Genomic DNA, 12,544 nt, shown 5'->3' on the forward strand with positions numbered 1-12,544 from the left:
GGTGGGGAGGGGGAGGGGAGGGGGCTGGGAGTCCCAAGGTGCTCCCTCTTCGCGCTCTCCCGCGTGGAGGGGTGCGGGGAGGTGGACAGAGGCCCTGTGCGGGAGAGGCACGGCCAGCCCCCGTGGCCGGGAAACAAGAGCAGCTTTGTAGCACTGTGAACAATGGGTGCGGGCGCTGGAGCCAGCGCCGTCACATCCCAGGGCGGGGGCCTGCGCAGCGCGGGGCTGGGAGCTGTGAGGGCGTCGGGGCGTCCGCCGCCCCGCTCCAGGCCTGGCGCCCTCCGCGGAGGGACTCAGTGTGTTGCGGGGGGAGAGGGAGGGGGCCCGTATTCAGGCCCCACAATGGAGCTCTGTGTGCCGGCAACCGAGGGGCGGGGGCGCCCGTTGGGCCCACATTCCCTCGCTTCCCTCCCAGCCGTCCAGAAGCTTGGGTACTGGGGGTGGGGGGAGACTGGGAGCTCCAGGCTTGGGGTCCCCCAGGAGCTAGTGGCTCCGTGGAACCCCCAGGAGGCGGGGAAGGGGACGGCTGCATCCTGAAGGGACAGGTGCTGAGGACCCCGGATACTTGGGGAAAGGATGGAGGCCCTGGGTGTGGGCTGGCAGTCACTAGGGGGGAGGACTTCCCGTCCTGGGGCTGGGCATGGCAGGGTTTCACTCCGGGGAGGTGCGAGTTAAATCTGGGGGCCTGCTCCCCTCCACCTCTCCACCCACCATTAGCATCACAATGACGTCCCTGGGCCGGGGGAGTGAGACCTTCCCGTTACCTTGGCAACTGGTGGGGGCCAGGCTGGAGATGTTCCTTTCCCACGATGGGCTGGACCAATGGGATGGGGTGGGAGATGGGATTGGGTGTGTGAGGAGGTGGGGGGGGGTGGTGGCCCCCAGGGTCCCAGGACCGGTTGTGATTTCCCTTCCCTCCTCCTCTTAGCACTGGCATTGGCATCGGTTTCTATGGCAACAGCGAGACCAGTGATGGGGTGTCCCAGCTCAGCTCTGCACTGCTGCATGCCAACCACACACTCACTGCCATTGACCACCTGGTGAGGGGCCAGGCACTGGCCAGACCCCAGACCCACACCCAGACTGGTTCCCCACACCTGGGCAAAGGGCCCCCTCCCACGGAAACAGGATCTAAACTCAGAGCCAAGACCCCAGACTCAGAATGTCAGGTTCCAACATGCAGATCTCAGACTGTATGCCCAACCCCCAACCCTGACTACAGATTAGGGCCTCACACATGGCGCCATCAGAACCTTAGCCCAGATCTGGGCTTCCAGACTAAATCACACGCAGCCCCAGCCTTGGACTTCAGCTTACAGCCCAAACCTTTCAGAGACCAAACACCAAAACCCAGCCCCTGCCCTCAGGTCAGATCCAGGACGGGAGACCTGATCCTTGGCCCAGGTGCAAGGTTAAAGACCTCAGCGCTCAGACCCAGGACTCAGACGAGAAGCCTCACTCTCATCCCCAGCCCCAGGATGCCAGACTCGGAGCTGAGACCCAGCCTGACCTCAGACCTTAGATTTCATGTCCGGTTGCAACCCTGGAACCCAGACGTGAGACCCCAGACTCAGGAAGGCAGATGCCAGGGTCAGACCTAGGATCCCAGACTTAACCTCAGTCCTGGGGCTCAAGCCACTGACCTCTCCGAGCTCCTGACAGAAGCCACAGAACTGCATGAGCTGGACCGCAGAGCCCCTTCCTTCCCTTCCTCAATCCTCAGACGCCCTAGCGCCCAGATCTCAGCTACCCGCCCCTGCTCACTCTTACGTCGCCCTCCCCCCGCCCTGTCGCCCAACCCCTGGCCGCCCCAGAGAACGCCCTCCCCCGACTCCAGGCCCACCCCTGTGCGCAGGTGTTGGAGATGATGGAGAGGTTGGATGAGGCCGTGAGGACAGAGCTGACCACTCTGGAGGAGGTGCTGACGCAGCGCACGGAGCTGGTGGCGGCCACCCGGGGGGCTCGGCGGCAGGCGGAAGCCGTGGCCCAGCAGCTCCAGGGGCTGGCCTTCTGGCAGGGAGTGCCCCTGAGCCCCCTGCAAGTAGCTGAAGATGTGTCCTTTGTGGAGGAGTACAGGTAGGTGACCGCTCTTTCTGCTCCGTGTGGCAGGGAACCCCTGCCTGCGTGATTGTGCCCCTAGGGGACACATATCTGGGTGTCAGCTGGGGGAAGGGATGCTACTGGCACCAGGTGGGCAGAGACCAGAGATGCTACTGAATATCCTACAGTGCACAGGACAGCCCCCGACGGCAAAGGATTATCTGTGCTAAGTGTCAGTAAGTGACAGCAACCTTGGCGTAGAGAGACGGACCAAGTGATGCCGTGCCTGCTCAAGTATTCATCCATTTACTCCCTCCCTCAATGTATTCACTCCTTCATTCATTCACCCTTGGCTCAGCCACTCATCAAGTCACTCTTGCACTTCGCTCATTGAATCTCAGACTAACTAGTTCACTCCCTCGGTTGTCCATCTGACGCGTGTATCCATTCAACAGATATTTATTTACACCTTCTGGTGAGAGAGGTGTACCCAAATGGTCAGGACCATGAGCTCTAAAGCCAGACGGCCCTCCCTAACCACGTGATCTTAAATAAGTTACATACCCGCTCTGTGCCTCAGTGTTCCCATCTGGTACCCGTGGGAATAATGGGTAGCAATACCCTCATTGGATTGTGGAGGGTCTGTTGAGTCATTATCTGTCAAGTGCTTACAAGGGCGACCAGCACACGTTATATAGGTGTCTGTAAAATATGGGTTTTTTTTTAAGATAGAGCGATGAACAAAGCAGAGTGAATCCTGCCTGTCTTACGGTGGGCAGACCAATATGAAATGCATGAATGAGATATTGTCTGTAAGGTGGTGAGTGTTAAGAGCTCTGGAGAAAAGTAGGTGGGAGACGGGAACGGGATGGTCTGGGGACAGAGGATGGCAGTTTTGGGAGTGGGGGGGGTCATCTGGGAAGGCCACACTGAGAAGGTGACATTTGAAGGACATCTGGGACGGCCATCTTTCCCAGCAGCCAACGTGACAGAGTGTCCTCATTGCTTCGTCCGCGAGGAATTATTTCTTTTGTTCATCCGACAACTGAGGGTCCCAACCAGACATGGGAGCAGAGACAGGGAAGACCTGGTCATGGATTCTGTGCTCCAGTGGGGAGGCAGACCTGGGCTGAAGCAATCCGCAATGAGGAACCCCCCTGCAGGGCATCAGACAGGCCTGGGTCCCAGTGAGTTCAAGTTCTGGGTTCTGGCCAAGCTCAGGGGTGCAGGCCCTGGGCCTCAGCCCTGTTTCAGGGGGGCTGGGGGTAGCTGTGTGGACTACACCTGGGTGAGGCGGACCCATCATTAACAGGAAATAGCCTCTGGATTCACCAATACAAGAGTGCCTGGCACTTGGGAGTCCTTCAAGGAACATGGCCGGCTTCCTGGAAGGAAATCGGGGCCCCCAGCGGGAGAGCTTTGCTGGGGGAGTTCTTGGTGGCTTAGGGCAGAAGTGCTACCTGCCCCTGACGGAAGTGAAGTGAAGCTGGGACACACGAGCTGGCGGCGGGGACATGGGGACATGGGGAGCAAAGGCCTGGAGGTCAGCTGGAGCCACCGGGTCCAGCTTCTCCTTTCCGGGGACAGCCTGACCCTCCAGCAGTCCGGGAAAGAAGGGCACAGTGAGTCCCCACAGGGGTCTGAGCAGAGACTGCCACGGAGCGCGGTGACCGTTCCCTTGCCGCTCTGGCGACGTGGGGATCACTGAGAGCGATGCTATTTATTGAGCATCTCCTAAGCGCCAGGCGCTGTGCTGCGGTCTCATGTACATCTTCCTCTGCAACCAGAGTGAACTGATCGTTAGCTAATACTGAATTCTTAAATGACATTAAAAGTTTCCTGATTCGTGTTCAAGCTAATATTTGAGTGCGTCCATATTGGCGCTCTTCTCGGTGCTTTGTGTGTCTCCACTCCTTAGCCTCACGACAACCCTCGCAAGTAGGTGCTGCTGTTCTCCCCGAGTTACTGGCTGGGAAGCCGAGACACAGGAGGCAACGTTACTGAGACCAAGCTGCAGGCAGGCAGGAAGTGGAGGGGCTGGCATTGCGACCCAGGCCGTCTGCCTGCAGACACTGAGCCCTTGGGTCGTGCCCTGTGTTGCTGAGTGCATGCCTGGGAATGAGTCCCTCTGCCCTCCAGGCCAGGGTGGAGGGGCTGGGGCCCTGAGAGCGTGCCACTCACAGGGCTCACGCGTGGTTCGGTCAGCGTACAGTCCTGTGACCTGTGCTCTAAATGGCTACAGTGGCCGGCCTCCCAATGCACCCGTTTCACAGATGGGCCTGGCTGTGGCCTGGAGACTAGGCATCAGGGAGATCACGTGTCCAGGCAGAGCCGGGAGAACATGCAGGTGCTGTCATCCTCTGCCGAGTCCCGGTCTGGGAGCCTGGGCACGTGAAAGGCTGGATTTGCCGCTTCAGCCTCACCCCTGTCGCCCCCTCCCCAGGTGGCTGGCCTACGTTCTCCTGCTGCTCCTGGAGCTCCTGGTCTGCCTCTTCACCCTCCTGGGCCTGGCAAAGCAGAGCAAGTGGCTTGTGATTGTGTAAGTCTGGGTGGCTTCCTGGCAGTGGCACATGTCACTGAGATCCCACAGCACTCTTCCGAGAGGGGCCACGGTCCTTCCCAGGTTTCATTCCCTTGTCCCACGAACCTCCGTGGAGTTCCTGGGCTGGGCTGGGCTGGCACATAGAAATCAGGCTCAGAGCTGCCCAGGAAGGGGGCGGGCAGGAAACAGGCTGGGCTGTCCTCACAGCAAGAAGTGCACCAAAATCCTAGAAAAGCAATGATAGTGATGCTTGTGCTGAGGATTGGGGTGATCACTGACCCTCTCAGTTGCTGTGACAACCCTGTGAAGGAGGTGCCTGTCAGATGCCTATCTGGAAGATGAGGGCCCTGAGGCAGAAAGCTGTCTTGTGGTGTGGCGGAATTAAGGACCACACTCTTACTTGAAGGTTCATTCTGTATGCCCGATGCTCTTCTGGAACCCTCGCACTAACCCTATGAGGAGGCCTTTTCCTTCTCCCCATATGACAGAAAGGGAGACTGGTGCTCAGAGGGGTTAGGCCACTTGCCCAAGGCTGCACAGCCAGAAAGTGCTAGAGCTGGGATTCCACCTAGGCCAGCCTGTTCCACTTGGAGGAGCCTTTGTATCCTCCCTGGCCCTGAGGGGGGCCACGCTTGTGCCCGCCACCATTCCCACACTCCCCCCGGGGTGAGAGGTTCTGCCATCCCATCCAGGCCCCCCTGAAGCTTGAAGATGGTAAAGCACAGTGGGCAGGGCAGGTCTGGGGCTTGGGGCCAGGCCTTCAGTTTGGCTCCCTCCAGGTGCCCTTCTTTCTTGCTGACCACCCTCCAATGCTGATCCCCCTGCCGAACCCCATCCCCAGAGAAAACCTGGAAGGAGATTTCAGCCCTGGGGGCTGTCTCCACTCCTGGGAGGAGGAGTCTGGGCTGAGAGGGAGGCCGACCAAGCAATGGGTGAACCTGGGAGCAAGCTCCTGTGGAATTCAGAGCAGGGAGATGGGGCCCAGGGGTGGGCGGTCCGGAGCAAGGCGGGAGCAAGGCGGGAGCAGGCGTGGGCTGGATCCGGCCAGCCCCTCACCCCTATCCTCCCCCAGCAGGGCCAGATGTTCAGTTTGACGTCAGCAGCCACGGGTCCACACCTCTCCCCCAACAGCTTCTCTGCCCCTAGTTGTTATCCTCTTGGCTCCAGAGGTGGGTGGAGGGTAGGGCTGGGGCTGTGATGGGTTAGGGGTGGGGGGAGGGAAGAGACGAGGTGGGAGATTAAGAACCCCAGGACCCCCAAGTCCAATCCCTCCTCCCCACCGTAGGATGACCGTGATGAGTCTCCTGGTTCTTGTCCTGAGCTGGGGCTCCATGGGCCTGGAGGCAGCTACGGCTGTGGTGAGTGGGGCGGGAGAGGCCCTTGGGCTCCAAGACTTAAGGGTGCCAAAGGCCCCTAACTCCTGGATCCTGGAGCAGGATGGGAATAAATGCCTTAGGTCCTGAGAGGAAAGACTTGGGGGCCAGGAATGCAGGTTCTGAAGCTTCCAGCCAGTTTCCTAGGTCCTGAGGGACTGGACTTCGGGACACTTGGGTCTGAGGGAGGAGGGACTGGGGGTCTGGACTCCTGGGTCTGAGGGAGGGGGGGCTAGAGGGCACTCAGTTCTGTGGGAGTGTGGAATGGGGGCAGTTTCTGTTCTGAGCCCCCTTTCCTGCTGCCCCTCTCAGGGCCTCAGCGACTTCTGCTCCAGTCCGGACACCTACATCCTGAACCTGACCCGGGAGGAGACTGGCCTTGGCTCAGGTGATCGCATCTCCAGGCGCACGCCCTGGGTCCTCGGGCCTCTCTGCGCGGTCCTCCTGGGATGGGGTGAGGGTACGCAGCCGGCTGCCAGGCCCTGCCCAGTTCTGCAGAAGCTCTCGGCACCTTCCGTGGTGCGCTGGAACAGAGGGAGGGATAAAGATGATGGAGTCAGGAGAGAGGGGTCCTCAGGCTGGAGCTGAGGGATGGGAGGATTTGGCCACCTGGAGAAAATGCGGGGAGCACAGTTGAGTCAAGGGGAGGGTTGGCAGAAGCAGGGGCTCCCCGGGATTGTGTAGATCAGCATGTTTCTGGCTGTGGCTGGAGCAGAAGGGATTAGGGGCTGGGAGGGCTGCCAGTCTCAGAATGCGAGGTCATTGGGACCACAGGAGGGTCCGGAGCTGGGAGGGGTGGAAAGTGTGGCCTTGCCCCCTCCCGCCTTTCCCCAGGGAGGCCCCGGGGCTCAGGCTCACAGCCTCCCCGGTACTACGTTTTAAGCTGGACTCAAGGGGCTTCCCTTTGCCGCTTCAGACATCCTGAACTATTATTTCCTCTGCAACCAGGCCGTCTCCAACCCCTTTCAACAGGTTAGGGCTGCGGGCAAGGGAACCGGGTGGAGGAGGGTGCGGCTGGGGCCTAGACTTAGGGATCCTGGGGGAGGATGAAGGCGCCAAGTGGGCTGGGGGTGTCAACCGCTGGGTCCTCCTCCCTCCTTCTGGCTTCCCGCAGAGGCTGACTCTGTCCCAGCGCGCTCTGGCCAACATCCACTCCCAGCTGCAGGGGCTGGAGCGAGAAGCTGTCCCCCAGTTCCCTTCTGCTCAGGTCGGCGGGGCCGGGTGCTCCTTCTGCACCCCGACTCCCAGGGGAAAGAGGGGAGGGAACCTGGGTGTGTGGGCGGAGCCTTAGAAAAGGGGCGGCGGTGCGGTGGCTGTGGGCGGGGGTCCGCAGAAAGGGGCGGGCGGGGCGGAAGCTGTGGGTGGGGCCCTGGCTTTGTGAGCCCGCCGAAAGGGGCGGGGCCTGAAGAGATGGGCGGGGCCTGAAGAGTTCCTGAGGTAACAACCCCCTGCCACCGCAGAAGCCTCTGCTGTCCTTGGAGGAGACGCTGAATGTGACAGAAGGAAACTTCCACCAGCTGGTGGCACTGCTGCACTGTCGTGGCCTGCACAAGGTGACCCCTGTCGCCCTCCCCGAATTCTTCTCGCAGGGGAGCCTCTGCCTAGACCCAGAAACCTAGGAATATCCTTTCTGCTTCCTGTTCATTCCTCCAGCAAGTTCTGCTGGCCCTCTGGGCTCTGAGCACAGCTCACACTGTCACCGCTGCTCCCGGCCCCAGGGCCTCTTCCCTGTTCCCTGCTTGCCTGCCCCCATCTGTCCTCCGCACAGCAGCCAACAGCCCAGTGAGCCTTTTAAGCACAATCTGATCATCTTCCTGCGCTTAAAACCCGCAATTACCCCTGCAGGCGGATTAAGGTCCTGGCTTCTCGCCTGACCTCCGGGGCCTGTGTGGTTGGCCCTGGCCGCTTTTGGCCTCAGCCCTTTGCTTCCCCCTAGCCCGCACCCCTTCCCCCAGCAGCCTGGCGGGTCTCCCAGACAACAGTCCCCGACCTCCCATCGGCCGGGTTCCTTCCTGCTGGTGCCATCTTGCTGTCGGGACCCCAGGACTGCTTTCCAAACCCCCTCTCTCATTAGCTCATCGTGGTCTGAAGCGACCTTCTGGGGCCTGGTTGCTGAAGTTTCCCTGGTACTTGGGGCAATGCCTGGCACAGAGCAGGCCCTCGGCCAGCCCCTGCTGAATGACTTGTGGCTGGCCATTCAGGAAATGGTGCTTCCGCCGATTTCCGATTTCCGGGGATGACAGTAATGTCAGCCAGTGTTTACTGAGTGTGCGTTATGTGCAGGGGGCGGTTCTACACCAGTTGTTCTAAGCCTTATTCTCAGTGCTGTTCTAAGCCAGCGATTTTGCCTCAGGGGACTGTGGCAATGTGTGGAGACATGTTTGGGTGTCACGGCTGGGGGAGGGGGTGGCATCTCGTGGCTGGAGGCCAGGGCTGCTGCTCAAGGATCTGCAGTGCAGAGGCACCACCTGCTGCCACCCCGTTCAGCACACACACAGTGATCTGCCCCAATGTCAGACGTGTCCAGGTTGAGACGCCCGGCACTCAACCAAGGCTGAGCTGCTGTGGTGTCTGGGCGTGGGGGGGTGGGGGGGGAGGGTTCTCGGTGATGGAGAGGAAGCTGCAACTGGGGTTCCTGTTCGCAGGTGTGATAATGACAATGACCACAGCGCCTACCGTGTGCTGAACGCTTTCTGCGTGCCAGGCCCTGTGCTGAGCACGGGCGACATGGGAGGAAACTGAGGGAATTGTTCAACGTTGCACAGCCAGGTGGACGGTGTGAGCCCTGTGCATTGCCCACTGACGCCCCCTCCCCCCCGCCGCAGGATTATGGCGCAGCCCTGCGGGGCCTGTGTGAGGACGCCCTGGAAGGCCTGCTCTACCTGCTTCTCTTCTCCCTCCTGTCTGCGGGGGCCCTGGCCACCGCCCTCTGCAGCCTGCCCCGCGCCTGGGCCCTCTTCCCACCCAGGTCAGGAGGGGAGGGGGGCAGGGTCTTGGAGGAGGGGATGGGGGAGAACCATTGAGCCACTGTTCGGGGGCAGCCTCCTGATGGACCCCCATCCTGTTTCTCTGCCACTCCCCCCCTTGCACCCCAGTGACGACTATGATGACACAGATGATGACGACCCTTTCAACCCTCAGGTATTGGACCCCTGGGTCTGAGTGGGGAGGGGCTGGGGGTCTGGATCCTGGGTCTGAGGGGGGAGGGGCTGGGGGCCTGGATCCTGGGTCTGAGGGAGGAGGGGCTGGGGGCCTGGACCCCTGGGTCTGAGGGAGGAGGGGCTGGGGGTCCAATACACCTGACCACATGGCATCCTCTTCCAAGACAGCTATATGCTGAGGGCCGGGGCCAACTCTAGAATCAGAGGGAGGAGGGCAACTCACGGTCTGAGGGAGGAGGGGCTGGGGGTCTGGACCCCTGGGTCTGAGGGAGGAGGGGCCGGGGGCCTGGACACCTGGGTCTGAGGGAGGAGGGGCCGGGGGTCTGGATCCTGGGTCTGAGTGGGGAGGGGCCAGGGGCCTGGACCCCTGGCTCTGAGGGAGGAGGGGCCGGGGGCCTGGACTCCTGGCTCTGAGGGGGGAGGGTCTGGGTCCTGGACCCCTAGGTCTGAGGGCCCACACTACAAAGCCAGATTCCCTAGTCATGCCCTCTCTCGCCCCACATCTCCCCGGCAGGAATCCAAGCGCTTCGTGCAGTGGCAGTCATCTATCTGAGCCCTTCCTCCATGCCAGACTGGAGCCTGTTCCCCATCTCCGGTGAGCATCTAGAGTGACACCCCCACTCCCAAAGCCAGCCTCTGCCCTCCCTCCTTCCCTCCCTATGGGCTCCGGGGCGGCCCTTCCACCTGCATCTGGTCCGATCTTTCCTTCTCTCTGCAGTTCCTTCCCCAGCTGCCGGAGAAGACCCCACTAACCCAGCCTCACTGGGCTCCCACCACTAACAATGCCCTGGCTACGGACACCTTAAACAGGACTGCCTTCCTGCCTGCCCTGCCCCCTCTATGTGTCCTTAGCCCTGGAAGTAAGCCGAGGGGGTAGGCCAGGGCCCTGAGCTGGCCGGGAGTGGGCAGACAGCCAGACCCACAGCCTCTCAGCCCTGAAGGGATGTGAGTGCCGCCGCCCTACCACACCCCAGTGGGCTCAGGGCCCCTGATCTCCACTTGCGGCACCAACTTGGGAAAGGGTTGATTTGAAATAAAAGGGACGACTTTATTTTACAAGCAGCTGGGTCCTTTTTTCTCCCCTCCACCAATCTGGCCTTGTGGTTGCGGGGGTGGAGATTCTCTTCACCTCTGCTCTCGCCCTGCCTCCTGGCCGCCTGTCCAGGCTCTGCAGCAGTTCCAAAGGGATTGTTCTTTAAAAAAAAAAAAAATCCCCCCACCCCTGATCTAAAAGCAGCACACATGTCTTGACGCAGGAAGAGACGCATATCCCTGGAACAGAAGAGACAGCCTAGAAATAGATCTCCGTGTGTGTGTACATATGACAGAAGACAGATTTCAAGTCAGGGTGAAAAGGACTGGTTTCGAAGGAATGCTGACATGATTAGCTCTCCAGCTGGAAGAAAACAGTCTACATACTATAATATGGGTGGAAAACCTAAATGTAGACAAGTAAAGGGGCAGAAGTATTTCAAGGGAAAAGAGGAGACTTTTGTATATTGTATATCTCGGTTGGAGGGGGAGGATTTTCAGCAAGGTATCCTGAAGACGGAAAGGAAGAGATAACTTATTTGACAACTTGTGGAGTGAAAAAACTACCGTAAAGTCAAGAGGCAAATTGACAGTCTGGGGAAAATAGTTTGTTTTTCTAACAACATACATGGCAAAGAAATAGATAATTCTTAACACATACGTATAATCTGCAAAGCTTCCACAAACCATGAAAAAGATGACCCAACTTGAAAATAAGCAACTAAGATGAACATTCAGTGAAGTGAAAATCCCAACGCCAGTGAACAGACTAAAGGGCATTCAAACTCTAATAATTAGGAAGTGCACTGTGAAACAAGCAGAAACTTTGTTTTCACCACCCAGGGAAAAAGAATTATTATAAAATTAAAATGATAAGATTATCATAAAAGGAAAGGAGGGCTCACGTCCCGTGCTGGCAAGGATGTGCCGGAACAGCTCATGCACCACTCCTGAGGCTATGAGCTGCAGTCCAATGAAAAAAATAGTCTGCTCACATGTGATAGACCCTTTGACCCGACAGTCCTACTTTTGGGAATCCATTTATGGAAGTAAAGTAGAGACACGTAAGGCTGTATTTTAGGCGCTGTTTGCTGCAACGATACTTTGATCAGCTGAACTCTGGAAACTAAAGTCCATAGAAGGAGGACGAGCCCAGTTAACCACTGTACATCAGGGGTCTCGGAATGTGACAGCTCTTGGCTGGGTTTGGAATCTTGGGAGAAAGCCTGAGAGAGGAGAGATTTGAGGTGGGAGTGACAGACAATGGCTGCAGAGTGGGCAAACGCAGAGCAGGATCCCTGTGGTTAAGAGCCCAGGCCTGCCCTTGACCACCAGGTGGATGTGGGTCGTCACTCGACTAGCTGGACCTCAGCTGTGTCATCCATCAGAAGGGTGTCAAAGACAGCTCCCCAGTCCCTCCTCAGCAATTCCAAAATCCAAAGAGCTCTATTAGACCAAAAGTCTTCCCTGAACTCACTGGGCAGCAAAGCCCAACCTGGCACGAGGTTACTTACAGACTATTTCCCTGCCTGGTGTGAATGTCCATCTATTTCTCTACAGAAACACTGATGGGGTTACTTCCAAATGCTGGGCAGGGTACTGAGGGTACCGTGTCCTCTGTGGAATATACATCACGTTCTCTCTTGAAAGTCTGAAAAATCCTGAATCCCCAAACACGTAAACAGCCCCAAGGGTTTCAGGTCAGGGCTTGTTGGCCCAGAGTGCCAGATGTCAGGTGTCCAGTGGGGGCCTGCCGTAGGGGATAGCTCCATGCTTGCTAATCATTTCCATCTTGTACACTGAAAGGAATGTTCAAGGAAGCCTTCGATGTGTGGGCCTGAAGCTGGGAGAGAGAAATGGATCACAGTTTCCAGAGAGGGACACGGGGGGCCACCCTCATGGACTCACTAATTCTCATGACTGGGTGAGCTGTCTGGTCCTGGGGTTGGCCCATCTGCACTTCTGGCCGCTTTGCTCTCAAATACTGCCCTCTAGTGACTCTGAGTCTGTGTCCGGAAGCTGGTGTAGGATTCTCACAAAGTACCCTGAGATTCAGGCTGCCTGATTTCCTGCCAAGGGGCCTGGGAGTGATCTTTAATCAGGAGGCCCTAACCAAGAAATAAAAGACCATTTTGGCCTAACCTTTACAAAAGGGAAATCGATTTTCATTTTTAAATGACACATATGAGGACTTCCACTTCTGAACAAGATGGAGCAACAGGAACTGGATTTGCTGTCCTTCCTGAAACGACCAAAATGCCAGACAGAATATGTGAAACGACGGTGCTCAAGACTTGACATCAGGCAAAGAGGGAGGAGGGAGAGTGATCCCTGAGAATTGGAAAACACCTAGGTGACCCCTGAAATTGCCACAGCCTATGAGTTTCTGACCACAG

The 12,544-nt window shown here is 58.4% G+C and overlaps 1 protein-coding gene across 2 annotated transcripts in view; it reads left to right on the forward strand.

The window, feature by feature from the left end:
• The window catches only part of TTYH1 (tweety family member 1), a 14,009-nt gene extending 3,834 nt beyond the window's left edge, over positions 1-10,175 (forward strand). The window contains exons 3-14 of one of the 2 annotated variants that reach the window (XM_007468034.1): positions 929-1,040; positions 1,856-2,076; positions 4,484-4,579; positions 5,868-5,940; positions 6,268-6,343; positions 6,872-6,927; positions 7,070-7,162; positions 7,416-7,508; positions 8,781-8,923; positions 9,051-9,096; positions 9,631-9,711; positions 9,835-10,175. In XM_007468034.1, the coding sequence (XP_007468096.1) occupies positions 929-1,040; positions 1,856-2,076; positions 4,484-4,579; positions 5,868-5,940; positions 6,268-6,343; positions 6,872-6,927; positions 7,070-7,162; positions 7,416-7,508; positions 8,781-8,923; positions 9,051-9,096; positions 9,631-9,669 (1,048 nt within the window). In that variant the 3' untranslated portion in view covers positions 9,670-9,711; positions 9,835-10,175. The remainder of the gene's footprint in view (positions 1-928; positions 1,041-1,855; positions 2,077-4,483; positions 4,580-5,867; positions 5,941-6,267; positions 6,344-6,871; positions 6,928-7,069; positions 7,163-7,415; positions 7,509-8,780; positions 8,924-9,050; positions 9,097-9,630; positions 9,712-9,834) is intronic. The other variant, XM_007468033.1, reaches the window with a different exon arrangement.
• Positions 10,176-12,544: the final 2,369 nt, after the last annotated feature.

The sequence above is a fragment of the Lipotes vexillifer genome, unplaced genomic scaffold (genome assembly GCF_000442215.2).
Source record: "Lipotes vexillifer unplaced genomic scaffold, Lipotes_vexillifer_v1.1 scaffold1223, whole genome shotgun sequence".
NCBI lineage: Eukaryota > Metazoa > Chordata > Mammalia > Artiodactyla > Lipotidae > Lipotes > Lipotes vexillifer.